This window comes from Galeopterus variegatus, unplaced genomic scaffold (assembly GCF_000696425.1).
Source record: "Galeopterus variegatus unplaced genomic scaffold, G_variegatus-3.0.2 Scaffold714, whole genome shotgun sequence".
Taxonomy (NCBI): domain Eukaryota; kingdom Metazoa; phylum Chordata; class Mammalia; order Dermoptera; family Cynocephalidae; genus Galeopterus; species Galeopterus variegatus.
Window position 1 is genome coordinate 27272 of NW_007726825.1, and position 27587 is coordinate 54858.

The 27587-nt window shown below is 47.4% G+C and overlaps 1 protein-coding gene, 1 long non-coding RNA gene and 1 pseudogene across 4 annotated transcripts; 2 read left to right on the top strand and 1 right to left on the bottom strand.

Moving 5' to 3' along the window:
- Positions 1–537: 537 nt before the first annotated feature.
- On the bottom strand, positions 538–21675 carry LOC103589682 (zinc finger protein 252-like). Of its 3 annotated transcripts, none has more exons than XM_008571724.1 (5): positions 21580–21675; positions 19603–19659; positions 19142–19268; positions 18486–18599; positions 538–3428 (listed from the first exon to the last, which is right to left on the bottom strand). In XM_008571724.1, exons 2-5 carry the CDS (start codon positions 19636–19638, stop codon positions 1069–1071), a joined length of 2637 nt encoding a protein of 878 aa, XP_008569946.1. In that variant the 5' UTR covers positions 19639–19659; positions 21580–21675; the 3' UTR covers positions 538–1068. The 3 variants fall into 3 exon arrangements, with proteins under 3 accessions (XP_008569946.1, XP_008569947.1, XP_008569945.1); XM_008571725.1 differs by having other exon boundaries at positions 19603–19677; XM_008571723.1 differs by lacking the exon at positions 21580–21675 and having other exon boundaries at positions 19603–19756.
- Positions 16170–17945, top strand: LOC103589702 (annotated as a pseudogene).
- Positions 21676–22109: 434 nt separating the features above from the next.
- On the top strand, positions 22110–25328 carry LOC103589683. Its single transcript, XR_550410.1, has 3 exons — positions 22110–22161; positions 22904–22983; positions 25304–25328. It is a non-coding gene; the product is annotated as an uncharacterized LOC103589683 (long non-coding RNA).
- Positions 25329–27587: the final 2259 nt, after the last annotated feature.

Below are 27587 nucleotides of genomic sequence, written 5' to 3' on the forward strand. Positions count from 1 at the left end.
CCTGCCACTCTCCCCAGTCCTCCCAGTAACAGAAGCCTGGAGACCGGTGTGCCAGCCATGACCACTAGCCTTTGCTCCCTTAGACACTGATGAGATGGACCCACCTGGTGTCAAGAACAGAGTCTGTAGGTTGGTCACTGCCACCATGTGTCTACATCACACCTATTATCCTCCTGACTCACAGGGTTCTTCCTGTTTTCTAAGTTACCTCTTAGAAAAGCCCATTTCAGGGCCGGCCCGGTGGCGCACTGGATAAGTGCGCCGCTTGGGAAGCGCGGCGGCGCTCCCACCCGAGGGTTCGGATCCCACATACAGACTGGTTCCCGCTCACTGGCTGAGCGAGGCACGGGAGCAACACCGAGGGTTGCGATCCCGTTGCCAGTCCCCGGTCCGGTACGGGGGCAACACTGAGGGTTGCGATCCGTTGCCGGACACGGAAAAAGACAAAAAAGAAAAAAAAAGAAAAAAGAAAAAAAAGAAAAGTCCATTTCATGTGTTGTGTGGCTTCTTAACAGGATCTCAACATTTGAATCTGCATACAGGTCTCACCTCATTAACAAACTTTTGCTTGAAGTTGTAAGGTTTCTCTCCTTCGCAGGTCATCTGATGTTAAAAAAGAATAATAGTTTTGAAGGTAGAGGCACCATATCCCCCACAAAAGGACAAAAACATGTGAAGAGGCCCAAACAAGAAAATTCCAGCCTGGATCCACCACACTTGAGTGAGGCTCCCAGTTACCTCTCCTGAAGCCAAAATGAACAATAGAAAGTAAAGCAAGTGGTCAAATGAAATGCCTAACTGCACTCTCAGGGCTGGAGCTACAAAACACGCCTAAATCATTACACTTAAATTGCACCTGTTTAAAATGCTCAAGCAGGGAGCCATCCTCTGAACCTGAGGGAAGGTATGCTACCTTGACATTTTTACCACGTAATTCAGCAGCTAGTGCTCAGTCAGCAGCTCAGAGAGACAGTTAAACCCCTGAAGGGCTGGATCTCCAAAATGAAAACCATAAAGTGGCTGCTTTCTCACCGGTGTGACACATAACATAAAACAGTGGAGAGCTTATCAGCAGAGCTCTCCACTGTGAAATGCACGATACTGAATGAACACTGACTGTGCACTAAAGAGCTCCCCACACTTGCTACATTGACAGGCTTGCTGTCCAATGTGAATTCTATGTATTTTCTCATGACTAGTAAGAGTTAGTCTCTGCCTGAAAGTTTTTCCACACTGATTGCACGTATGAGGTCGCTCCCCACTGTGAATTCTCTGGTGTCGAATAAGGTGAGAGCTTTGTCGGAAAGATTTTCCACATTCAGTGCATTTGTACGGTTTCTCTCCAGTGTGGATTCTCTTGTGTTGAATAAGGGATAAGCGTGCACTGAAGGACTTCTCACATTCGTTGCACATGTAGGGTTTCTCTCCAGTGTGAATTCTCTGATGCTGAATAAACTGTGAATGCTGACTGAAGGCCTTGTCACACTGGCTACACTCGTAGGGCTTCTCACCAGTGTGAATCCTATAATGCTGGATGAGAGAGGAGCGGACACTGAAGGCCTTCCCACAGTCACTGCACTCGTGCGGATTCTCTCCAGTGTGAGTTCTTCGATGGCGGAGAAGGTGGGCACTCTGGCTGAAGGCCTTTCCACAGTCATGGCATTCATAGGGCTTCTCCCCATTGTGTGTTCTCTCATGCTTAATTAGGGTGGATATCTGCCCAAAGGTTTTCCCACACTCATTACACTCATAGGGCTTCTCTCCGGTGTGACTCCTCTGGTGCTGAACAAGGTGTGAGCCCTGGCTGAAGGCCTTCCCACAGTCATGGCACTCATAGGGCTTCTCCCCACTGTGTACTCTCTGGTGTTGCACGAGGGAAGAAAGCACACTGAAGGCTTTATCACATTCATTACACTTGTACGGCTTCTCGCCATTGTGAGTTCTTTGGTGGTGAACAAGGTTAAAACTCTGACTGAAGGCTTTCCCACACTCCTTACACTCATAGGGCTTCTCTCCAGTGTGGATTCGCTGGTGCTGGATAAGATGTCCCTTTTGACTAAAGGTCCTTCCACACTCCCTACATCCATAAGGCTTCTCTCCAGTGTGGATTCGCTGGTGCTGAATAAGGGACAGGTGAGCACTGAATGATTTTCCACACTCATTGCAGACATAAGGCTTCTCTCCAGTGTGAACTGTCTTATGTTGAATAACCTGTGAGCATTGACTGAAGGATTTTCCACATTCATTACACCTATAGGGTTTCTCTCCAGAGTGGATTCTCTGATGGACAATAAGGGTTCGGTTCAAGCTAAAGGATTTTCCACATTCACTGCATTCGTAGGGCTTTTCTCCTGTGTGAATTCTCTGATGTTGAATGAGAGATAATCGTGCACTAAAGGCTTTCCCACATTCATTACAGTCATAAGGTTTCTCTCCAGAATGGATTCTTTGATGCTGGACAAGATGTGACTGTCTGCTGAAGGCTTTCCCACATTCATTACACTCGTAAGGCTTCTCCCCACTGTGAATTCTCTGATGATGAATCAGATTAGAGCTGTGACTGAAAGCTTTCCCACACTGATTACACTCATGAGGTTTCTCTCCAGTATGAATTTTTAGATGCTGAATATAAGATGAACGTGTACTAAAAGCTTTCCCACATTCATTACACTCACAGGGCTTCTCTCCAGTGTGGATTTTACAATGCTGAATAAAGTACGAATGAGCACTGAAAGTTTTGCCACATTCACCACATGCATAGGGCTTCTCCCCAGTGTGAACTCTCTGGTGCTTGCTAAGGACAGAGCACCGACTGAAAGCTTTGCCAAATTTGGCACATGCATAAGGTGTCTCTCCAGTGTGAACTCTCCGGTGCTGAATAAGAACTCTGTTCTGACTGAAAGTTCTTCCACACTCAGCACACGCCAACGGTTTCTCTGGATTGTTAATCCTCTGATTCTCATTAAGAACTGAATTCTGCCTAGGTACTTTCACAAACACCTCTGTCTGGCAGGCTCTTTCTCCTAACTGGGAACTCTGGAGGTTAATGAAGTCTTCGTGCTGCTGATAGTCCTCAACACATGACATGGTCCGATGGACACTCCCTGCTCTAAGACGTTTGACAGGACTTGAGTATGTAGTGCAGCTTTCCCCAATGACACTGAATTTGTGGCCATCCTCCCCTGTGAGGGGTTTCACATGGGTCATGATCCCTGGTCTGAAATTCCCCTTCTGGGACAAGGGTTTCTTAAGTTCTTCTACTGCAGATTTTCTCCAGCAACTCTGTACCTTTCCCTCCATTTTACTCATCTCTTCAGGCTCCTCAGAAGTATTCCTCACATGTTCTGATTTTGCCCTTTGGGACTGCATTTCCTCAGAAATTTTCTGCATTGGAGTCAATTCCTTTTCTTCAACCCTAGAATCGCAACCTGAAAGAATGAAGAAAAATATAAAAAAAGTCACTCGTGTCTTACTTTAGGAGAAAGACCAGAGCACAAGCAGAAAAGTTCCTACGAAACAAGCGTCTCCTCAGAGGATGCTGGATGCTCAGAATGCAAAAAACAAAAACCACAAGAGACGTGACCCAGAGGAGGAGAGGACAGAGAGGAGGAGACGCAGGCCAGCAAAGCCACAGATGCTGATGTCGGAGGGGAGGGGAGGAGGAGGAAGCACAAGGTCAAGGCTCACATCTGTGAACAGGCTGACCAGGAACAGATGCAGCAGCGAGGCACAGCCTGAGGGGAGGCTTGCAGGGAGGTGGGGAGGCTCAGAAGGTCCCCACCTCTGTGGTCCATGTCATTGCTGTGCACTTTGCCAACAAGGCATGTTCCTATGGCTTGCACATAGTAGGCATTCAAATATGTGTTGAAAAACACATGACCGGTTCCCGCTCACTGGCTGAGTGAGGCGCGGGAGCAACGCCGAGGGTTGCAATCCCATTGCCGGTCCCCGGTCCGGTACGGGGGCAACACTGAGGGTTGCGATCCGTTGCCGGACACGGAAAAAGGCAAAAGACAACAAAAAAAAAAAAACCATGACTGATGAATGACTCAGAATGAATGAGGAGTTTAATAGAGTAAGAGATGGGAAAAACAATTTGACCTGAACATTGGTTTCAGAAGCAAATTAGGAAAAATAGAGAAATACAGAAACAAGAAGCTACCTGTTCATTCAAACAACAGGGGCAGCAGGAGTCAAAAAAGCCAAAAACATGCAACAGACCCACACCACACATTCCCAGTGAACAAAAGTGCCTAAAATTGTGAAAACTGAAATACACCTGAATTCTGACATCCAATGAAAGGAACTTTATTAAAAACTAAACGACAACCAAAAAAAAAAAAAACCCACTGCCACTGGGTCACCTGAATACAAAGGCTATGGGAAGGGCAACCGAGGTCAGGCAGTAAGAGGGCAGCCCTGTGTCAAGACAAAGCAAAAGCATGGTACCATTTTGTACACACTGGTTATTACTGGAGCTTCAATGGAATGTTACTTGCAGACCACATAGCCTGAATGCAGAGACGGAGCTGAAATTTCAGATGGGGTCTAAAGCTGGGCTAAGCACTCTCAGGTAGTTTTCCATGAGCTCACGGTGCTCTGAAGGGACTGACTCTACTACCCAAACTACACAAGGGAAGAGAAAACCTCACTGACTCTACAAACCCAGGAGCAGTGCTCCAGGAAACCTCCTCAATTTCAGGAGACTCTGCTGGGGTATGTGAGGAGTCACGCATCCTCATGGTCTTAGCAATAAAGTCTAAAAAGATAATTCTAATCAAGAACTGTTATTTCACAGAAGAGCAAAGAATGAACGTGAACAAAATGAGAACCCACAGGACACAGGGGTCTGTGAGCCCCCAGGAAACAACACCTCACACTAAAGGTCATGTTGCATTTCACTCAGTATCTGGAATCCTTGGGTGCCTGTTTGTATTCTAAAATGAGGCAATAAAAGGGTGCTTGGGAGCTCTCAGTATGAGTGGTACTTTGTGAACTGGAAGGGCATTTCAGCGAGGTGGTGGTCACCAGGCCAGGGCGGTGCCAAGAGCTGACATCTGGAAGGCGTTGCTCAAGGTTGTTTGCTTTCCTTGGAGGTCATCCCCTGGCTTTTGCCACAGGCTGAAGATGTCTTGCTGCTGCATATTCTCCATGCAGTGTTGGGGGAAGGAGGTGCTAGTGTCTGCCATTTCTGCACTTAAGACTTTCTAGTTGATACCTCAGGCTTCAGGTTTAATTCATTTTTTTGGACCAAAACAAACAAAAGCACCCTTTCCTAAGTGGTGAAATATTTTTAAATCACAAGATACAGAACATCTGGCTCCCTGTCTGTGATGCTATCCACCATTAGTAATCATCATGAGATTCGCTTTTAAATCAGGGATGTGAGGTAGTGACGCTCTAATTCTGTCACTCTTCTGTCCTTTAGCTGGAACGTCTGTGAAGTTACAGTTCCATTCATCAATTCATTCGTTATCCTGAGGCACAATTCATCTAGTGAAGGCAGAAAGAACACTTGATTCTTTTATTTATCAGTTATCAAAATGATGAATCAGCTCCCTAGCATTCCTCAAAGGTGACCAATGAGTAGGGGATTTTTTTTTTCTTCTGAATATTGGGGAAGGAGGAGCTCAAGAGCAGACTGGCAAAGTTGTCAACTAAACCTGATCCTGCAAAAGTGTAAACGAAGCCAAAAAAGGGAGCAGGAAAGAAAAAGCCCTCAGACAAAAAAGTGCAAACAAAAGGAAGAGCAGAACACAGGGAAAATAGGCGGAAGTGGCTCATCAAGATACTAAAGGAGAGTCACCCACAGAAAATAGAGACTAAAAACAAGAGAGTCCAGCCTCTGATGAAGCAGACAAGAAAGCAGCCAAGTCTGTCTGACATCATATAGCATGTCGTAATAGTGGTCCCTGTGTCCTCCCTTCTTGTATAATCCAGAGGAATATTTTTACCAACTATTTTGAAAATGCAAGTTTTTTAGTAGCTCTAAAATATTTTTAAGAAGAGAATCCCAAGTGTTAGGAAAATAGTTTAGTGAGGTCCCCTCACCTCAGGTTTGGTTGGGGTGGTGCAGCACATTCTTTATAAACAAGTTGTGTGTGGACGGAGTTAGTGGACATGCACACCCATGTATCTTTTTAGTTTTGTTGCCATTCTTGTGTGTTCTTCAGAGTTTGTGAAGCAGTGGCTGGCCAGCAGAGAGCTCACGTCTAAAAATAGAGCATGTTTATTTTGCTGGCAGCTGCTTAGTTTTTCCTTTGGACTTTGCCAGTAGCAGTTGAGTTTCTGAGTTTCTCTTTGGACTGCCTAGCTCTTAGACATGTGCTTGCTAAATAAAGCTATTCCCCCTTCAACCAAGGTTCCAAGGAACTTTTTCCAGTTACCTGGCTCATAGGCCTGCATATGAAGTGTTTGACCCAGTCTGGACAATGGGCTTGAGAGGTCTGTGAGCTCCAGACCCAGCCCTAGCTCTACAATTGGCATAGTTGGAGCAGGATTCTGAGCAGGTGAGGGAGCCAAAAGCCCTTGGAAGGAGGAAATGTGGTTACTTTTGAATATGTTGTGCCTTATGGCCACTTTCCTGTTGACCAGGATCTGGTTGCTGCTTGCTCTACTGCAAGGCAGCATAGACCAGGAACTACAGCAGAGAGCCCCTTGGTAAGGGGAAGAGGTGTGGCTGTCCTTGAGTGTGTGGTGCCCGGTGGTCACTTTTCTGCTAAACGGAGCCTGGCGGCTGCTCACTATGCTGCAAACTGATTGAGATTTGCAGCAGAAAGCAGAGTTGTTGGAAGCGCAGATGATTGTCCTGGAGGATGACATGCAGCAACTGGCCATCCCTGCTTCTCACACCAGGGAAGATGACAAATCCAGTGCTGATTGAGATTTGCAGCAGAAAGCAGAGTTGTTGGAAATGCAGATAAATGTCCTGGAGGATGACGTGCAGCGACTGACCACTCCTGCCTCTCACACCAGGGAAGACAACAACCCAGTAGTGAGCTGGGGCAGACTGTGCATCCCCAGGCAGGACCTGTCATGCATCAGAAAATGAAACGTGAGCAGCCTATGGGACCAGGTGGACAACCAGTGGACAATCCACAGGTGACGCAATTCACAACCTATGTCCCATATACCCAGGTTGAACTAGCTGACTTGGGGAGACAGTTTCAGCAGAAACAGGGGGAGCCCCTGGCTGCTGGGCTGTTGCAGTTATGGGACCTATGGGTGGATAGTGTGAAATGCTCTAGTGAGGAGTGGAGAAATCGGCCTCCATCACCATGCACCTGTCCCTGAGGCAGCAGCTACAGAATAGCCGTAGATATGCACAAGGGCCAGGTAATCACTCCTTAACAGAACTGGTGAGTGCAGGTGCCCAAACCGTGTGGGCAAATGCTGGAGAACTGCCCAAGATTGTTAGTAAATGGCAAATATATGCTGAGTTGGTCCAAATCATTCGAGAGCTGGGGATGCGGCAGTCCATGTTTAATGCAAACACTCGTGGCCCAGACAATGAAAATTTTATAGGCATCATGAGAGACATAGTGCTGCAAAATGCCCCCAATGTCCTTTGGGTCACTGATGGCCATACTGGCCCCATACATTGGTTATCCTGTACATGAGGTTACAACCATGATAGCCTGCTTGGGGGAAGTACAGGAGAGGAAACAAGCAAAAGAGGTCCGAAAGGTGGCTAAGACCAAACCCCCAAGAAATACTCGGGATTTTATCCCAAAGGGACCAAGCAAGACTAGCCGTAAGCAGATGTGGCTTGACTTGCTTGCAGCAGGGGTTGACAAAAAGAAAACTGACCAGCAGCCAAATGCAGTCTTGTTTGCCTTGTAGCAGCAATTGCACCCTTAACAGCATTTCACCAAATATCCGGAAACAGGTAGCAAGGTACGTTCAGTGGATTTAAAAGACTTTTTGGTTGCTCCCGAGGAGGTGGATGAACTGATCCATTTTGACTAGGGAGCAGACCAAGGTGCTTGTCTTTTGGAGGCAGGTGAGGACCGGAGGCCTCATGTTGAATTGGCAATGATGAAGCTGATGCGCTAGCTAAGGTAAGGTGGCTGGAGAGCTCCAGCAGCTGATGTAGCTGGGTGGCCACACTGGAGAATGCAGCATGCTGGCTGCAGGACCAGGTGGTCAATGGCTCACCAGGTGCCGCATAACCTGAGGAAAAATACCCCTGATGGGCAGATGTGCCCCTGATAACCAGACAGGTGCCCATGATGGGCAGATAACTCGTGTGAGAGTGCCTCCACACGGTGGCAGGTGGATCTTGTGGGACCACTGACAAAATCAGAGAGTTACTGGTTTTCTGTTTGTATGGACTTGTGGAGCCCCAAACCAGATAAGATACCTATTCCTGCAGCCATCCTTTCTCTGGATGGCAAACTAGCATGTATCTTACCAGAGGGGCGAGAGCTTCCCCTATTGGTATCAATAACCCTTCTGTCTTTGCCCACAGTGTTCTGGCTGCAGGCACTGCACCAGAGTCACGTGATCAGTGTGTCAGCCTACTGAATGTGCATTGAACCGCCCATCAGTATGACTGCAGGATTCCCATGGAAAATCACACAAATGATGACTACTAACCAGACATATGCAGCTAATAGTTAAAAGGACAGAACTATAAGCCTTAAGGCATATTGAACAGACAATAGGTTACATGAATGTAAGGGTCATTTATCCTTGCTAAGGGAACATCACGCAAGATTCTGAACGTGTAGATTGTACAGCAAGGGACCCTGAAGGGGTGGATTGTGAGGAAAATAGTTTGTCAGGCCCCCCTCACCTCAGGTCTGGTTGGGGGTGGTGCAGCACATTCTTTGTAAACAAGTTGTGTGTGGGTGTAGTGAGCATGCGCACCGATGTACCTTTTTAGTTTTGTTGCTATTCTTGTGTGCACCTCAGGTCTGGTTGGGGGTGGTGCAGCACATTCTTTGTAAACAAGTTGTGTGTGGGTGTAGTGAGCATGCGCACCGATGTACCTTTTTAGTTTTGTTGCTATTCTTGTGTGTTCTACAGAGTTTGTGAAGCGGTGGCTGGCCTGCAGAAAGCTCATGTCTAAAAATACAGCATGTTTATTTTGCTGGCAGCTGCTCAGTTTTTTCTTTTTGTACTTTGCCGGTAGCAGTTGAGTTTCTGAGTTTCTCTTTGGACTGCCTAGCTCTCAGACATGTGTTTGCTGAATAAAGACTATTCCCCCTTCAACCAAGACCCCCAGGAACCTTTTCCAGTTACCTGGCTCATAGACCTGCATGTGAAGGGTTTGCGACCCAGTCTGGATAATGGGCTTGGGAGGTCTGTGAGCTCCAGACCAAGCCCTAGCTCTACACCATGTCATCCTTTTTTCCTTTTTTTTAGTGTAAATGGTTTTTTTAGAACAATAAAATCACGTGCTGGTTGTTTAACTTTGGGGTACATCCAGAAACAGTGGGCTACTGAATCAGGAGAGGCTTCCACTGTCTTGGGTGTTAGTTTAATGTTCCATAGGTGGGGAAAGGTAGTCTTTATATCCTATAATATAAAGTATACTAAATGGCAATTCAGAGTCATGGAAAGATATTTTACATTTTGAACAGTTTAAATTACTTCTATTTCCACATTGTTTTTTAGTAAAATTGTTTACTAAAGAAAACCATTCCTTGATCTTAGCTCTTCCTGTCAAAATTGTGTGCACTCTAAAACACATCTGGTCAGGGCCGGCCTGTGGCTCACTCAGGAGAGTGCGATGCTGATAACACCAAGGCCACAGGTTCGGATCCTATATGGGGATGGCCGGTTGGCTCACTAGCTGAGCATGGTGTTGACAACACCAAGCCAAGGGTTGAGATCCCCTTACCAGTCATCTTTTTAAAAAAAATAAAAATAGGGCCGGCCCGGTGGCGCACTGCTATAGTGCGCCGCTTGGGAAGTGCGGTGGCGCTCCCGCCGAGGGTTCGGATCCCACATACAGACCGGTTCCTGCTCACTGGCTGAGCGAGGCGTGGGAGCAGCACCGAGGGCTGCAATCCCATTGCCGGTCCCGGTCCAGTACGGGGGCGACACTGAGGGTTGCGATCCGTTGCCGGACACAGAAAAAGACAAAAAAAAATAATAATAATAAAAAATAAAAATAAAACACATCTGGTCATGGTAGTACAGTTTTCCTAGTAACTCTGTTAATGTGCTGTGAAAGACTGAAAATTTGAGTATGTAGTGCACATGATATTAAATTGTGAATTAGTGGGACTTATGATATGACAGCTCATCAACATTTGAAGATATTGGTACTTAATATCCTCTTAAGGAAAATGTGCCTCCAAATTTTAGGCTGGAAAGTGAGTGGAATAACTGCTTAGAAAAGAATTGCAACTATATTACTTTTTAGATTTTTGGTGCATATTTTAAGAATTGTATACAAATCGAAATGTCTGCACATTGGACTTCAAAACAACCAATTAAATCTCAATTATGAAAGGAGAAAAAAAAATCTCACAGTGATTCAAATACCATCCTGAAATAACTTTAAAAGAAACCAGACTATGGTCAGTATGTACAAGAAAACAAAGAGACACAGAACTTCACCAGAATTCAAATGAAAACTGAGATCAGAAGTCAACAGACGGAGGTGCTGTTGGCAGATGAGACATAACAGGACAGGACTACTAATCAGAAGGTACATGAGTGTGAGTATTCTCAAGACTGAAGTGCAGAGATAAAAAGGACAGAAACACAAAAAAGAGCATAAGAGGCAGGTGCGACCTGTTGGACACCTGTAACATACAAACACTCAGAATCCCAGAAGGCGAGGAGAAAAGCAATAGGACTGAAGAAATATTTTAAGAAATATTGGCCTAGAATTTTCCACAACAGACAAAAGCCTACAAACCGTAGATTCAGGAAGCTCTAAGAATTCTAAGACAAATACAAAGAAAACCACACCTGGGTATAACATAGTCAAACTGCTGAAAACTGAAAAAAAAAAAATCTTAAAAGAGGCAAGAGGAAAAAGATACGTCACCTTCAAAGTAACAATAAGACTGAGGCTGACTTTCTGACTTTGGATGTGAAAGACAGAAGACAAAAGGACATGTTTTTAAGTGCTGAAGAAAATAACGGCCATCTTAAAATTCTACATCCATCAGAAATAGTCTTCAAAAATGAAAGCTAGGATCCACTTCCCAGATAACAGTACAAGGAACTTAGTGGATATACTTCCCATAAAACAAGCAAAGCTGGCAAGAACTATTTAAAACCCCCAACAGCCACTTTAAAGTCTCTGAAAGTTGTCCTAAGGGCAAACAGCAAATGAAGAAAGGTTTATTCAAGAAGATCTACTTGGTAAGAACAGAGAATGCACGTGGCGTTTGAACAACCACCCACTCCAGCTCAGCGTGACAGATGCTCCACTCCAGCAGGTGTGGCCAAGAAAAAGGGCTCCCTCTCCCCTCAGCTTCCAATGAGAGCTTACCATGTGTCACCAAGAGCTTAGGCTGCCAGCATTGATCATCCTCCCAACTCCGAGTTGTCTTTTTTTTTTTTTTCCAAAAAGATGACCGGTAAGGGGATCTCAACCCTTGACTTGGTGTTGTCAGCACCACGCTCAACCAGTGAGCTAACCGGCCATCCCTATATGGGATCCGAACCCGTGGCCTTGGTGTTACCAGCACCACACTCTACCGATTGAGCCACAGGCCGGCCCCCCAACTCCGAGTTGAAGAAGAGGTTAGATTCCTGGTGAGTGAGGATGAGAGGGCGAGGACGCCTTCCTCCACTCATCCCCTACCCACAGTGCAGAGGCACAACTGCCCTTGCGCCAGCTCATTCACAGGGCCGAAGCTCCATGCTAGGAAGACCAGACTACTACCCCCATCCAGCACCCAGACTAGAGGCTCAGAGTCTGCCCAGAAGGAAAGGTAGTCCACAGAAGAACCCCCAAGCTCTCCCTGAAGGAACTCACTTTACTTGAAACAGAGTGTGAGGAAGTGCAAGCCTAAGGGCACTCTCAAAAACAGCTCCTCTCCATTAATAACAAAAAGCTGAACTACAGGCTAGCTACCTCACCAGAGAGAACCAAGGAAAGGATAATCCCTGGAGTCAGAACAAATCTCAAAGACCAACTCTGAAGAATATCCCTGTGCAAATTTCACTGGATCCAACTGCTGAGCAATTTAAGCCCCAGGGCATTGTCCAAAACAGAGCCATCTGCCCCTGGCTAATGGAGTCTAATGGAAATGCAACACACCATCTGACAGAGACAGCTTGACAAACAGATCAGGGAAGGAGACAGTCAAGAGTCCTGCCAAACCCGTCATCCCAGGGTGACTATGAGTATGCCCACAGTGTCACACTGTGGGCAGATGGATGTCACTCAAACAGCCTCGCCTATGTACAAAACAAACAAACTACCAAACAACAAAAACAAGCTCCAGAGAAGGGGGAGGGTAATTAGTATCCAGAATTCCTATTTTACCTAAAATTCCAGTTTTCAACCACAGGAGACACACAAAGAAATAGGAAAATGTAACCCACACACAGGAAAAAAGCAAGAACACAGACTACCTGTGAAAGGGACCAGATGTCAGATTTAACAGACCAAGACTTCAAAGGAGCCATTATCAATATGCTCAAAGAACTAAGGGAAACCAAGCTTAAATAAGTAAAAGTAGGTATGAAGACAATATCTCATCAAATAGAGAACATCAATTAAAAAGATAGATTTGAATTGGCAGAAGAATCAGAAAACTTGAAGACAGACTGAGAGAGAAAAAAGAATAAAAAAAACTGAACACAGCCTTGGGTAAGTGTCAAATATCTCTAAGCATGTCAACTTACAAATAATGGGAAAACCAGGCGAGGAGACAGAAGGAGCAGAAGAAAACATCTCAAGTACAACCAATGGTCAAAGAAGAGATCAAAAGGAAAATGAGGCCGGCCCGTGGCTCACTCGGGAGAGTGTGATGCTGATAACACCAAGGCCACAGGTTTGGATCCCATACAGGGATGGCCGGTTAGCTCACTGGGTGAGCGTGGTGCTGACAACACCAAGTCAAGGGTTAAAATCCCCTTACCAGTCATCTTTTAAAAAAAAAGAAAAGAAAAGATCTTGAAACAAATGAAAATGGAAACATAATCTAAGAAAACTCATGGAATGCAGCAAAAGCAGCACTAAGAGGGAAGTTTACGGTGATAAATGCCTACATCAAAAAAGATCTGAAATAAACAACCCCAACTTCACACCACAGGAAACCAGAGAAGAACAAACCAAGCCCAAAGTTAGCAGAGGAAGGAAATAATTGAGATTAGAAAAGAAATAAATGAAATCTACAGAATACAATAGAAAAACAACACAACTAAGAGTTGGCCTTTTGAAAAGATCAACAAAATTGACAAACCTTTAGGTAGACTAGTTTTTTAAAAAGGAAAAAAAACTCAAATAAATAAAATCAAAAATGAAAGAGGAAACATTACAACTGATGCCACAGAAATTAAAGAATTATAGCTCAGTTGGTTAGAGTGCAGCCCTGTAACACCAGTCACAGGTTCAGATCCTCATACCAGCCAGTAGCCCAAAAAAAAAAAAAGAATTACAAGAAACTACTAACAGTTATACACAAACAAATTGGATAAGCTAGAAAAAACAGATAAATTCCCAGAAATTCAGCCTGCCAAGACTGAATCATGAATAAACAGAAAATCTGAACAGACCAATACCCCGTAAGGAGACTGAAGCACTAACCCAAATCTCCCAAAAAAAAAAAAAAAAGCCCAGGACCAGATGACTTCACTAGTGAATTCTACCAAACATTTAAAGAAGAATTATTCCTTCTCAATCCTTTTCAAATTCTCCCAGAAAATTGAAGGAATTATCTACAGATTCAATCCAATCCTTAACAAAATCCCAACAGCTTTTTTTTTTTTTTTTTTTTACAGAAATTGAAAAAATAACCCAAAAATCCATATGGAACCACAAGAGACCCTGAATAGCCAACACAACCTTGAGAAAGAACAAAGTTGGAGGCCTCACGATTCCTAGTTTCAAAACATACTGCAGAGCAGCAGTAGTCAACAGTGCGATGCTGGCGTACAGACAGACATGAGACCAATGGAAAAGAATACAGAGCCCAGAAATAGACCCACAAATGCAGTCATGCAGTGCACAATGATGTTTCAGTCAACAACAGGCCACATATACAGCAGTGGTCCCATAAGTTTACAATGGGGCTGAAAATTCCTATCACCTAGTGACGTCACAGCTGTCAGCATGGTAGTGCAACACATCACTCACGCAGGAGCAACAGGCCATACCACACAGACTAGCTGTGCAGTAGGCTACGCCATCCAGGTTCGTGCAAGTACACTCTATGGCGTTCACACAATGATATAATTACCGAAGGATGCATTTCTCAGAACATATCCCTGTCAAGGGACACATGACAGTATGCAGCAAATGATCTTCAAAAAAGATGCCAAGGGCCGGCCCGGTGGCGCACTGCAGAGTGCGCCACTTGGGAGCACGGCGGCACTCCCGCCGAGGGTTCGGATCCCATGTGGAGACCAGTTCCTGCTCACTGGCTGAGCACGGTGCGGGCACAACACCGAGGGTTGAGATCCCGTTACCGGTCAGTAAAAAAAGACAAAAAGGAAGGGAAAAAAAAAAGATGCCAAGACTATGAAATGGGAAAAGTAGACTCTTTTCAGCAGATAGTATTGGAAAAAACGGGATATCCATGCACATAAGAATAAAACTGAACCTTTATCCTACACCATAAGCAAAATCAACTCAAAATGGATTAAAGACTTAAGCATAAAACCAGAAACCATAAAACTCCTAAAAGAAAACATAGGATGAAAGCTTCCTAGCATTGGTCTTGGCGATAATTTCTGCATATAACCTTAAAGCACAATGGACAAGTGGGAGCACATCAAACTAAAAAGCTTTTGCACAGAAAGGAGACAATCAACAGAGTGAAGGCAGCCTATGGAAGAGGAGAAAATATATACAAACCATGTATCTGTTAAGGCATTTGCTATGGCTTGAATATTTGAGTCCCCTCAAAATTCATACGTTGAAATCCTAACCCCCAAGGTGACAGTTTTAGCAGGTGGGGCCTTTCAGAGGTGATTAGGTTACAAGGCGAAGCCCTCATAAATGTGATTAGTGCCCTTACAAAAGACCCTCACCCCTTCCGCCACTTGAGGATACAGCAAGAAGCTGGCAGTTTGAAACTCAGAAGAGCACCCTCACCAAAACCCAACCATGCTGGCACCCTAACCCTAACCCTAACTTCTGGCCTCCAGAGCTGTGAAGAATAAATTTCTACTGTTTGTAAGCCTCCCAGTCTGTAGTGATTTGTTATATCAGCAGCCTGAATGGACTAAGACAGGGTTAATATCCAAACTGTATATGGAACTCCTACTACTCATAGCAAAAAGCCAAACAACCCATTAAGAAATGGCCCAGCTTACTTGCCCCTGAACTCACATTTCTCTGTTCAGGTCTCTATTCCCCTGCACACTAAAGGCACCAAGAGAAGCGAGAACGCTGCCTAACTTGCTCATCATTTGTTCACGATCTAGAGCCTTGATGAGTGCCTGACACTCGATCACTTGTTTAAAATCACACGCATTCCATATCCAACTGACCAGCCTGTTCTTGACAAACTCTCCCACCTGGGCGTCCTTGTCCTTGCAACCCCCTTCCCTCCTGCTCTCAGCTCCCTCTCAGGCCCCTTCTCCTGCCCAGCATGAAGCCAAAGACCAGCAAACACCCACTCCATCCCAGGCCTCTTCTTCAGGAAATGGAAGCAAAAGCACAGGACACAAGTTCATCAGAAGGAGAACGTCCAACGATCAGCTGCAGGAATGTGAATATCCCCGCAACTGGGTGGAATGACAAAGTCCACGCTAGTCTCAGGGGGTGCAGAAGAAACAACAGACTCTGAAGCCAAACAGCCCTGGTCCAAGCCTCAGCCACTCCCCAGCTGTGTGCAACTGACTAATCTCCCAGATCATCAGCCTCCTCACTTGTGAAATAGGGAAATTAATGCTTCTGTTAAATTTCATCCTCGTAGATTACATGAAGATTAGAAATAACTCATTCAGCTTTCTGTGCTACCCAGAGAAAGGTCCACACAACACTGTCTTGGATTCTTGTCATAATTTAGAGGGAAACTTTCACAATGTCTGGAGCCCTCGATGTCCTCAAATTCCTTGCAGCAGGATCCCACTTAGGTGCAATCTTGTGAACCCACCGTGACTTCTTCCAATGGAACAGTACATCTACAAAAGCAAAAGTGACGGCATCTACATCGTAAATCTGCAGAAGACCTGGGAGAAGCTTGACTGCCACTGAAGACCCAGCTGATGTCAGTGTCATGTCCTCCAGCAGTCCTGGTCAGCAGGCTAGGTTCATGTTTGCTGCTGCCACAGGAGCCACTGCTATCACTGGACACTTCACTCCTGGAAGTGTCATTTCAGTAACCAGATCCAAGCAGCCCTCCAGAAGCTGTGTTTTCTGGTGGTTACTGATCGCAGAGACATCTTCTGTTAACCTGCCTACCACTACTCTGGGTAACACAGATTCTCCTCTGTGCCACACAGACACCACAATCCCATGCAACACGGGGGCTCACTCAGTGGGTCTGATGTGGTGGGTGCTGGCCTGGGAAGTTCTGTGTATGTGTGGCACCATCTCCCGTGAACACCCATGGGAGGTCATGCTGATCTCCCCTTCTACAAGATCCTGGAGAGTGGACAAAATTAAAAAGAATAACCACACCAAGTGCTGGTGAGAATGTGGGGGAAGTGGAATTCTCATACACTGCTAGTGGGAAGGTAAAATTATTCTGAAAATCATTCTGAAATCAGTCTGGCAGTTTTTTAAAAAGTTAAATATACACCTAACATGTAATTCAGACATTCCCCTCATAGGTATTTCCCCAAGAGAAAAGGAAATCTATGACCATATAAAGATTTCTGTACAGATGCTTACAGCAGCTTTACTTGTGTTAACCAAAACTGGAAACAACCCAAATGTCCATTAACAGAGAATGGATAAACAAGTGGTAATATGCTCATATAACAGAATACTAATCGAAAATAAAAAGAGAGGTCAAGGTGTTCAGATTCCTGTACCAACCAGCACCAAAACAATAATTATAATAATAAAAGGAAATTAATTATTGATATACAACATAGATGAACCTCAGAATAATTACGTGAGTAAAAGAAGTCAGACAAAACAGTGTATGCTCTATGATTCCATTCTAGAAATGTAGAAAGTATAATCTATATGACAGAAAGCTTCCTGTACCAACCAGCACCAAAACAATAATTATAATAATAAAAGGAAATTAATTATTGATATACAACATAGATGAACCTCAGAATAATTACGTGAGTAAAAGAAGTCAGACAAAACAGTGTATGCTCTATGATTCCATTCTAGAAATGTAGAAAGTATAATCTATATGACAGAAAGCAGATCAGGATACAGGCAGGAAGGACTACAGAAGGACATCAGAAAACTTCTGTAGGTCATGGCTATGTTTATTTCATATGCATATCCATATGCCAAAATACCTAAAATCACACACTTTACAGATCAGGATACAGGCAGGAAGGACTACAGAAGGACATCAGAAAACTTCTGTAGGTCATGGATATGTTTATTTCATATGCATATCCATATGCCAAAATACCTAAAATCACACACTTTAAATACCTGTAGCATACTTTATGCTAGTTATACCTTAATGAATCTGTTTCTTTAAAGACAAAAAATAAATGAGTATGGGGTCTGGAGCCAGTTTGCCAGGGATCCAATCCTGCTCTGTCCCTGGCCAGCTGTGCAATCTCAGGCCAACAACTTACCCTTCCTGTTCCTCAGTTTCCTGAGCAATGACTCTGCAGCAGTACTGGTGGATTGTGCCAGCAGAGTGCCAGGCATGCACTGAGACAAATGACCAGTCAGTGTGAGCTGTGTAGCAGCACAGAGCACCAGAATTCTGCTCACCATTCACATGCACAGGTCCCCTCACGACCGAGGAAAAAACCCTTTCTAACTCGTCAGAGTCCCCAAGGCCCGGAATCAGCTTAGGACACTCTGAGTGAATAATGGTGGGAGTGAGATTTGGCAGGACGGACAGACTTGGCAGGAGGATATCTCTCCAAGTGGAGTTCCCAAGCAGCCAAGGCAGAGCTAGCCAGCAAGGCCTGAGAAAGAGCATATGACATGAAAATGAGGGGACTGGGAGCCAGCTGCCAGGGAAAGACACTTGCGCTCTATTCTGGGATTGAGAGAGCATATTCTAGGGTAAGGAAAACATGAACCCATTAATAGACAGATAATAGAGGCCATTAACAATGAGAAAAGAGGAGAGGAAAGACAATGGAGAAGGGAAAGAAAGCCCTGGGGGTGACAAGAGAGCTTGCAGAGACAGGCCTGGGGAAGCTGCGGGCCCTGCCAGCAGGAGAGAGTGGGGGGGCAGACTCACCTTCACTCTTGTGCCTCCAGCTCCAGCTCCCCACAATTCTCAGTGAGTGTGGGGTCCACGGCTCCTCCCCCTGCTCCAGCCTGGAGATGACATCAGGTTTGTAACCTTGAAGTCCTATTCCAGAGAAAAGGAGCAAACCCTGATGACTCATCCCAGACAAAGAGACAAAGCCCTCTGCACAAGCTGAAGAAAGGTCAAATCCAGCTCTCCTGGGGACCATGGATAGGACAGAGCTGGGGCCTGAACACATCACAGTAGAAAACTCGCAATAGGAGGTGCTGATGCCCAGCAAAAGGGCTGAAGGGAAGCAGCACATTCTGGTATAAGGAAGGCAGGGCTCTGAAAGCAAACAGATTCAAATCCCACATCTGCCACCAACTGCCTGTGTGAACTTCAGAAAGTGCAATATTTGAGCCTCAGGCCCATCCATAAACTGTGTATCCTACCACTGACCTCAATGATACATGAGTAAACTAAGCATGCAACAAACAAGTCTCCTTCCATACTTCCTACAGAGAAATCACGGAGGGTCAGACAGGGCTGCAGCACCGCCCATTCTTTCCTCTGCGCAGACCTGCCTCTGAGCCCCACGCTCAGTCCCCAAGATTGCTCACGGAGCAGAAGTCCAAGAGCTGAGTCCCAGGAAGGGAACTTACCCAGTGAGACCAGGTTCCCATAGGTCTCCAGCATCACATCCCTGTAGAGGCCCCTCTGAGTGGGGCCCAGACGGCCCCACTCCTCCCGGGAGAGGAACACAGCCACATCCTCAAAGGAAACCAAGACCTGGAATGACAAGATCATGCAGCAGCCCCAGTGTCAGGCCCAGGTTGGGCCCTGGATGGAGGAGGCACTAGGCTCAGGACTTGCAAAATCCCTCTGAACACATGTACCCATCTTCCCCACCAGAGTGAGCTCCTTTACGCAGACACCATATTCCCTCATCTTGTTTTGCCCCAACCCTGCCTGGTACAGGGACTGGGAAAAACAAGGTGTGGAGCACATTTCAGAGATGTGAACTCAGGCGCTGAGGATATCAGTGGAGAGAGGGAGCTATCTTCCCTCTGGGACCAGAGACTCCCACCAAGAAAGGGCTGATGCCACACAGAGGACCACTCACCTGGAGCCCACCAGGAAGGAGCTGCTGGACAGCCATCACTAGGTCTCTGAGCTTGTCCTGAGGAGATGGACAGAGCTTCAAGGAGAGGGAAGAGTGTGATGGAGCTTGACCAACTGTCTGCTCCCCACAGCTCCTGAGACTTCTGGGCTGGACCTCAAGAGGTCTGTGACAACAGAGACTCGGTTATAAACTTCCTGAAAACCCCAGGAAGAGTGGATGGACTAGGCACCCAGCAGCCTCTGAGACCATATCCCCTCGCTACTTCCCTGCCCCCAACCCCTGCAACTCCAGAGCAGGGCCTCCCTGAAGTACCTGGTACAACAGCATCCCAAGGCCACCATGTGAAAGCAAGGACCCTGGCACTGCACCTGGCCTGGGGAGACAATGCGCTGCATCTCTCAGGTCCACCTACAAGGTCCTGGGCAGTGGGCAAACAGCTCAGGACAAGCAGACTAGGCTCCTGCCCTGAGGCAGTGCATAAGTGAATGGTGAGGCTGACAGACACAACGCCTCATTGGGTGATGACAAAGGACAAAAGGTATAAAGCAGCATGAGGGCAGCAATTGGTGGGAGGAGACATTTTACACAGGACGGCCAGGGAAAGCACCTCTGATAAAGCCATATCGAAGAACAGCTGGACGGCCTGAGGGCAGGCACCAGTGGCTATCAGGGAGGCAAATCCCAGGCAGGGGCAGGCAGGAGTGCAAAGAGCCTGAGGTGCAGGTCTACTTGATGTGTTCGAGGAAGGGCAAGGGGCCAGAGGGGCTAAGCAGGGTATGGGAGGGCAAGAGAGGAGGGCGGGTGCCTCACAGGCCTTAGTGCTGTGGCTTTTACACTGGACATGAGGGGAACTGTCTGCAAGGTCTGTGGTCTCTCCAGCTGCTGCTCCGAGGACAGATGGGTGGGGTGGGTGTAGTGGAAGCAGGAAAACCAGTTGGAAGGTTCGAGCCACGATCCAACTAGACGATAACAGTGTCTTGGCCCAGAATGGTGATGACAGAGATGATGAGATGTGGTCAGATTCTGGACGCATTTCAAAGGCACAGGCAATAGGACCTGCTGATGAATTACATTTAGGATGAGATACCAAGATTTGGGGCCTGAACAACTGAAATTATTAAATTTCCATTTATCTGATGAATAAAAATCAAAAGTTATTTTGTACATGTTATATTTAAGACACCTATTAGACTTCCAAGTACAAAATAAGGTTATTTTGATACCTAAGTCCAAAATTCAAGAGAGAGATTGAAGCTGACTGGGTATACTTTGGGAATTATCAGTATAAAGATAACATTTAAAACCACGGATCTGGTTTTATTTTAGCGTTGACAAGTGACATAAGATTTCACTCCAAGGAAAACCTTCCCAATGGGCTTCTGCACACACCGCCAGACACACCCCCTCATCCCCTCCATGCTAACAGACCACTTAGTTTAGTTCAGGAAGAAATGTGCCCTTTTCCCTTGTCCCTAGGTGACCGCAATGCCCAGTTCTGGTCAACGAGATGTTAGCGAAGTTTGCCAAGAGTCTTCTAGGAAGGACTTCTCCTGCTCCATGATAAAAAGGAAACCAGGAGAAACACCCGTCCTGAGTGGCCACCAGGAAAAGCCACAGAACCTTGGAGACACATTCTGGAGCCCCGACATCCCAGAACAAACCCTGTCTGCCCCATCTTCAGCACTTAAGCTTCTGTGGGACAGATCGTCCGTGACTGGCAGCCGAGCCCAAGCTGACTGGCGGCCCGTCCACCGCACGCGTGACGCTTTTGCCCGGGTCACAGGCAGCCCGGGCCAGCGCCCGCCCTTACCTGGGCCCTGCTGTGCACCACCGGCCCCTCATGCTGCCTTCGTGCCGGGCTCACCGGGGAGGCGGGCCACGCTGCCGCCGGCAGGGTTGAGCTCCAGCCCGGATACCCCACCTCCCGACCGGGGGGTCTCGGGGAAGGGACTCGAATCCTCCACAGACCACCCTTACCTCACGGGTCTGTCTTCAGAGTCAAATGAGAACCGACAGAAGCTGCTCAACTCAGCGCCCGCCAACCACAGACAAGGAGTCCCGACCGTCCCCATCAAGCCCGTTTTCCGCGCGCCTGCCGCACGGACGCGCGAACGCCGGCCGTGTCCCGCGGAGGTGCGACGCCAGCGCCGGCCTCCGTCCCTTCCCAGCCCCGAGGCCCGCGCGGCGCGGCTCCGCCACGACGTGGCTGTCACTTCACCCACTCCTGCTGAAGGACGCCGGTCCCCCCACCATCCCAACTACCTTCCTCTAAGGGGCCTCTCTACCCAACCGCTGCCCTGCCTCAGTGTCCCGAGAGCGCGGCCCAAGGCCACGGCGCGGGGACCTACGCGCCTCCCCGCCTCGGGCCGGGACTCACTCAGCTCGGCCACGGGAGGGAAGGAGCGCGCGGTCCAGACCCACGGGACCGGAAACGCCCACCTCACTTCCGCCCCGCCCCCCACTCAGCGGCCAATCGGATCGCAGGGTGCCATTCATCCGCTCTAGGCGGCGCGGTCCGTTTCCGGAGGGTCGGTCTGAGCGTTCCGGCGGCACCTGCTGGTGAGTGGGCGCGATCGTTCCGCCGGCGGGGCGCGGTGGGCAAGGCGGGAGGCCCGGCCCGCAGCAGCCGCCCTTCACCTCCCGGGACCGCGCGCCGCGCAGCACGCGCCTCCCTCGGGCGCCTTCTCCCCTCGTCCCCATCGGGATGGGAATTGAGCTCGCGCCCACTCTGGATCTAAACGCCTCGCGCTGATCCAAACGCTTCACGCGTGTTAGGTCACTTAATCCTCACAGCATCCCAGGAGGGCCTGCGTTCTCGTCCCTGCGTCGTACACGAGGAAGCCGAGGCACAAGACCCGTGCGGGCAGCTGGAGTCAGGAAACCAGCCGCTGGTGCCGAAACGCGTGTGCAGGGCGGCCCAGGGCAGGCGTGGGCGGAGGGGCCGGGGTCAAGTGGGGAGGAGGGGTCAGGGGAGAATGACAGGCTCTGGAGACAGTCAAAGGAGGTGAGGGAGGGGCCCACTGGAATGGACGGGAAAGGGGCAGCCTTTGCTGTGGGTTACATGTGCCCCCGGAAGTTCGTGTGTTGGAAACTTGATCTCCATTGTACATGTTAAGAGGTGGGGAACCCCTTTTGGTGTTTGGAAGGTGGGCCTCAGGAGGGGAGTAGATTGTGCATGGTGTACTCCACCACAGTTTGGGGTGGTCGTGGGCCGGGCTCTGATGGACTTGGAAGGATGTGAGTGACGCCTTGCGTGCTCCTGCTGAGCCTGCCCTCACATGTGGCACCCTGGTCATCACAGACTGCTGTGGACTTCCCACTCAGATGAAGGCCCTCACCAGATGTGTTCCCTGGACTTCGGACCGCCCAGACTCCAAAACTGTAAGGAAAAAATTTCATTTCCTCATAAACTACCCAGTTTCAGGAACAGACTAACGCACCTGTCTTCAGTGTAAGACTGGGCCAAAAGCGCAAATCTTACTTGTGGGGAAGGCTCATCTCACAAAGACCAGGAGACAGAGTTCGATGCAATAACGCAGGAGGTTTTTATTTTCAACATGCTGAAGGTCGCCCCGTTTTCAGGACAGGAGCGGCCCCAAGCTCTTAACTCAAGCATCTTTTATACAGTTTGGTAGGCAGGCTTTGGTAACAGGCTTGGTTGTACACCGTTTACTGGCCACTTTAAGCAATTTTTAAAACCATTGGGCTTTTAGCTTTTGGCGGGCAAAGGAAGGACTGAGGTATTGACCAACGGTCCACCCCCCCTCTTTCCTCCCTTGGTGTCCACAGATAAGATAATCAGGTGAGCATACTCCCTTCCTGGAACAGGGTGAACTTTGGGCTCTTTGGAAAGTCCCTTCCCCCTGGCAGCGGAAAGTCCTAATCTTCTGGCGACGGAAGGTCTTAAGCACCTGGTTTTGTTTACCAAAAAGGTTGGGGGTTATCTCTACCTCCACATTCAGCTGGACAGTGAGAACATTAAGATTTCAGAAGATGTGCCGTGTGACTGAGGGCAAATCTGTTTTAAAAAGTACAAATCTTTAAAAGGATGAAAAATAAAGAAAAAAAAAAGTACAAATCTTTTTTAAAAGTTTATTTTCTCTGGAGCTGCAGCAGGAAGCGCCCCAGGCTGTCCTGAGCTAGGGCAGTGTGGGACCTTGGGCCTCAGCCACGCTCCCCTGACTGGTGCAACCAGCCCAGTGACAACCACCAAGCCGCAGCAGGTTCCCAGCTGGGATGGTGGGAGGCAAGGGCTTCAGCCACACCCCCGACATCTGCACCCAGCTCAGCAATGACCAAGCCACTGCTGGAAGCCCCCTGGTCTCCCCTGTGGGAATGAGAGGGGTGCCACAGGCCTCAATCCCAGCCCTCCTCCTTCCTCCTTCTTCCATCCCATTTCCTTCCCCTTTCCCCTCCCTCCCAACTGCACTGCAACAACATCCTGAGATGTAAAAAATAATATTAATAAAATTACATTTTCTTTTTTTAAAAAATGTTTATTTTCTCTGGTGTTCAGAAAAGAGATTCCCCTTTTCCCTTTTCTTTGACTATTTCCTTTAGATGGCTTTGTAATAGAAAAATTCTTCTCTGTTCCTTTGAGATGTATGTAAACCTTTTTAAAAGCTAAATGAGGGCCGGCCCGGTGGCGCACTGGAGAGTGCAGCACTTGGGAGCGCGGCGGCGCTCCTGCAGAGGGTTCGGATCCCATGTGGAGACCGGTTCCCGCTCACTGGCTGAGCGCGGTGCGGGCGCAACACCGAGGGTTGCGATCCCATTACCGGTCAGTAAAAAAGACAAAAAGGAAAAAAAAAAAAGGTAAATGAGACTCTTGCCAATTTTACAACCCAGGAATGTTTTTCTTAAGCACTTCAGGTCCAGGATGCTAGCACCCCTTCCTGTCAATGTGTGAGTTTAGCCCAGGTGCCTGGCACCAAGTTGTGATTACCTGCTTGTCATAGAGATATGAGAAAGTTTGTTTTTACTACGGATAAAGGCAATTAGCTAACACAGTTGGCCACCCCAATTACCAGGTACTTGCTTTGCATTGCAGAAACATCACAGTCACTAGGGCCAACTCAGCAGAAGACCTGGAGGCGTTCCAGGTACACCCCACAGATGCCTGTTCCACTCTGGCCCCTTGGCACAAACCTGCCTTTTCCCTTAAGGGGAGTGAGGTCTGCTCTGAAAGTGACCTTTACAAGACCTGCCACTTACCCAGTTCACTGCTGTTCCCTCCTGCTTTCCTGCTCCCTTGATCCCAGGCTCCCTGGGGATGTTCATTTACTTGCTGCTGCTGCTGGGAATATGTGTGTAGGCAGCTTTGAAAAATGCTAACATGAGGTGTGTGAAATAATTAAAAGATTTAAGCAGAGAGAAACAAGACCAGATTACTATTTCAGAAAAGCATTCACTGTTTTCCAGCTAAAACCAGCACAAGAGAATGTAATTTCTGGTCATAGCACATAGCAGTCATGTCTTGGGGGAACTTATACTGTTGGAGTGAGCATGACCAAAGCCATGTTGGGACCTAAAGCTGCCTGGGCTGACAAGCAGGGGGGAGGATTTTTGAAAGGACATTTTTTTTTCTCCACTCTTGCTTCCCATCTCCTGACTCTCTTATCTTGCTCGCTAAGTAGGAAAACAAGGCTGAGAAGCTAATTAGTACTTGCAAAGCTAACAGTTCTTTCTTTGAGACTTGTAGAGTTTTGAGAAATGATCAAGGCCAGATGACTAAAGCTGACCTTGGGCACCAGCCAAGTGTACCGGAGCAAATCAAAATCCTGCAGGGTCCTGAGATAACAGCGAAGATGAGAACAGAAACCAGAGGAGGCCACAGCAAGAGCTCATACCTGACCCATAGAAACAGACTCCTCGTAACTCACATCTCCTGCTCTCCCGCTTTCACCTCCCACATTCCATTCCCTTAAGCCTCCCTTTAAAAACCCCTCAGTAAATGTAAATCTTTGAGAAGGGACAGCCTACCATCTCCTTCAGCTGAATACATCTGCTTTTCTAACACCAACCGTTTGACTTCTGAGGTTTTTTTCCTTCCACTTCAAAGGGGCGGGCAGCCAGTCTGGTAACAATACCACTCTAAGGCCTGGTCTCTTTTGTGATGTAAATGGCCTTTAGCAATTGTCTTCACCACATTCATGCGCTGCATCCACCAGTCTGCTGTTCCATGGTGAGTAGGGGAGAGCTGAGATCGAAGACGTTTGCACATGCAGTTGTATTAGTCATTTTGTGTTTCTGTAACAGAATACCTGAAACTGGGTGATTTTTTTTTTTTCCTTTTTGTCTTTTTTCGTGTCCGGCAACGGATCGCAACCCTCAGTGTCGCGCCCGTACCGGACCGGGACCGGCAACGGGATCGCAACCCTCGGTGTTGCCCCCACACCTCGCTCAGCCAGTGAGCGGGAACCGGTCTGTATGTGGGATCCGAACCCTCGGCGGGAGTGCCACCACACTCCCAAGCGGCGCACTGTAGCAGTGCACCACCGGGCCGGCCCTGAAACTGGGTGATTTATAAAGAAATTGAAATCTATTGCTTACAGTTTCTGAAGCTGGGAAGTCCAAAGTCCATCTGGTAGTGATGACAGTGACCAAGGGGTCTCACATTGCAAGATGGTGGAAGCAAAGAGAGCAGAAAGAGAAAGACAGACTCTCTCCTCTTCTTTTAAAACCCTCAGAACCACGCCCCTGACCACCATTTTAAACCCATTTACTACTGCAGGGTCCTACAATCCAATCACCTCTTCAAGGCTCCACCTTTCAATTACCATAATAGGATTTCCCACCCTCTTAACAGTCACAGTGGGGGCCAAGTTTCTAATACATAAAACTTGGGGGACACAATTCAAGCTTCAGGGAGTTTTGGGGGGACGTAATTCAATTCACTACATGGCGTATTCATAAGATTTCTTCCCTGTGTGAACTCTCAGATGTTGAATAAAGGCTGGGTGCTGCTGAACGCCTTCCCGCATTACTTACATGTGTCTGGTTGCTCACAAGTGTGAGCTCCCTGGTGTTTAGTAAGGATCATCCCTGCATAAACGCACTTGTGCGTTTTTTACATTCACAGGGTTTTTCTCAGCATGAATTCTGTGATGTGTAATTAGGTTAGATCTTCGAACAAAGGCCTTCCCACATTTGTTACACTTCTAGGGCTTATCTCTGGTGTTGAATAAGATCAGAGCTGTGACCAAGGGCTTTCCCACATGCCACATTCATAGATAGAACTTGTGCAAAGATGTCCATGACATTTCTCTAGTATGCTAACACCTTAGTAAGTTTTTTCAAGCTTGGGTCATTGTCGACATCTCCTGTTGGTCACTGATACCGTCCACCATGGTTTCACACTGCAGCGTTTTCTGGAGGGCCGACTGCTCATTCTCTGCCTCACAACCTGAGACAATACAGTAGACAGGAAACATGGTGTAGTAAAGAGACCATATATTTTTAATGCTGAAGACCAGGATTTTACACCTTCCTCTTGTTCACCTTTCCAGACAACTTAGTCATGAAGACATTGGAGGAGCCAAAGTGAGAAAGAGCAGCGTGTTGGAGCCCAGGCAGGGTAGAGGACATCCCCACAGCAAGCCTGACACAGGGGTGAAGTAGGAGCAGGCTGAGCCATGTCCTCATGAAAGGACAGCATGGGCGGGGCACCAGAGTTCAAGCCAGAAAATGAGAGCCACCGGGGGGTAGGTGTGGCAGCTGCAATGGGAGATTGGTTACATACAAGGGACTGGTCAAATAAGCAAATATTAAGGACAAGGAGGGCCAGGTTTCTTACCATTGAGGAAGGGAGTTACCAATATAGACAAAACAGGAATGAACCCCGTGACTCTGAATTGAAATTGGAGGTGTCAGGCATCTCAGTATACAGAGATGAAGAAATATAGATGTAAACGTGTGTGTACATGTATGTGCAAACACACACACACACTTCCTAGCTCTGCCCACTGAGAAGCCTGGAGGCAGTG

Coding starts and splice junctions, on each gene's coding strand:
- LOC103589682 (XM_008571724.1), bottom strand. CDS start 19,638: ATGGCTGTCCAGCAGCTCCTTCCTGGTGGGCTCCAG. Junction 19,269..19,602: donor TCCTTCCTGGTGGGCTCCAG/GTGAGTGGTCCT, acceptor TTGTCATTCCAG/GTCTTGGTTTCCTTTGAGGA. Junction 18,600..19,141: donor TGGGAACCTGGTCTCACTGG/GTAAGTTCCCTT, acceptor TCTCTGGAATAG/GACTTCAAGGTTACAAACCT.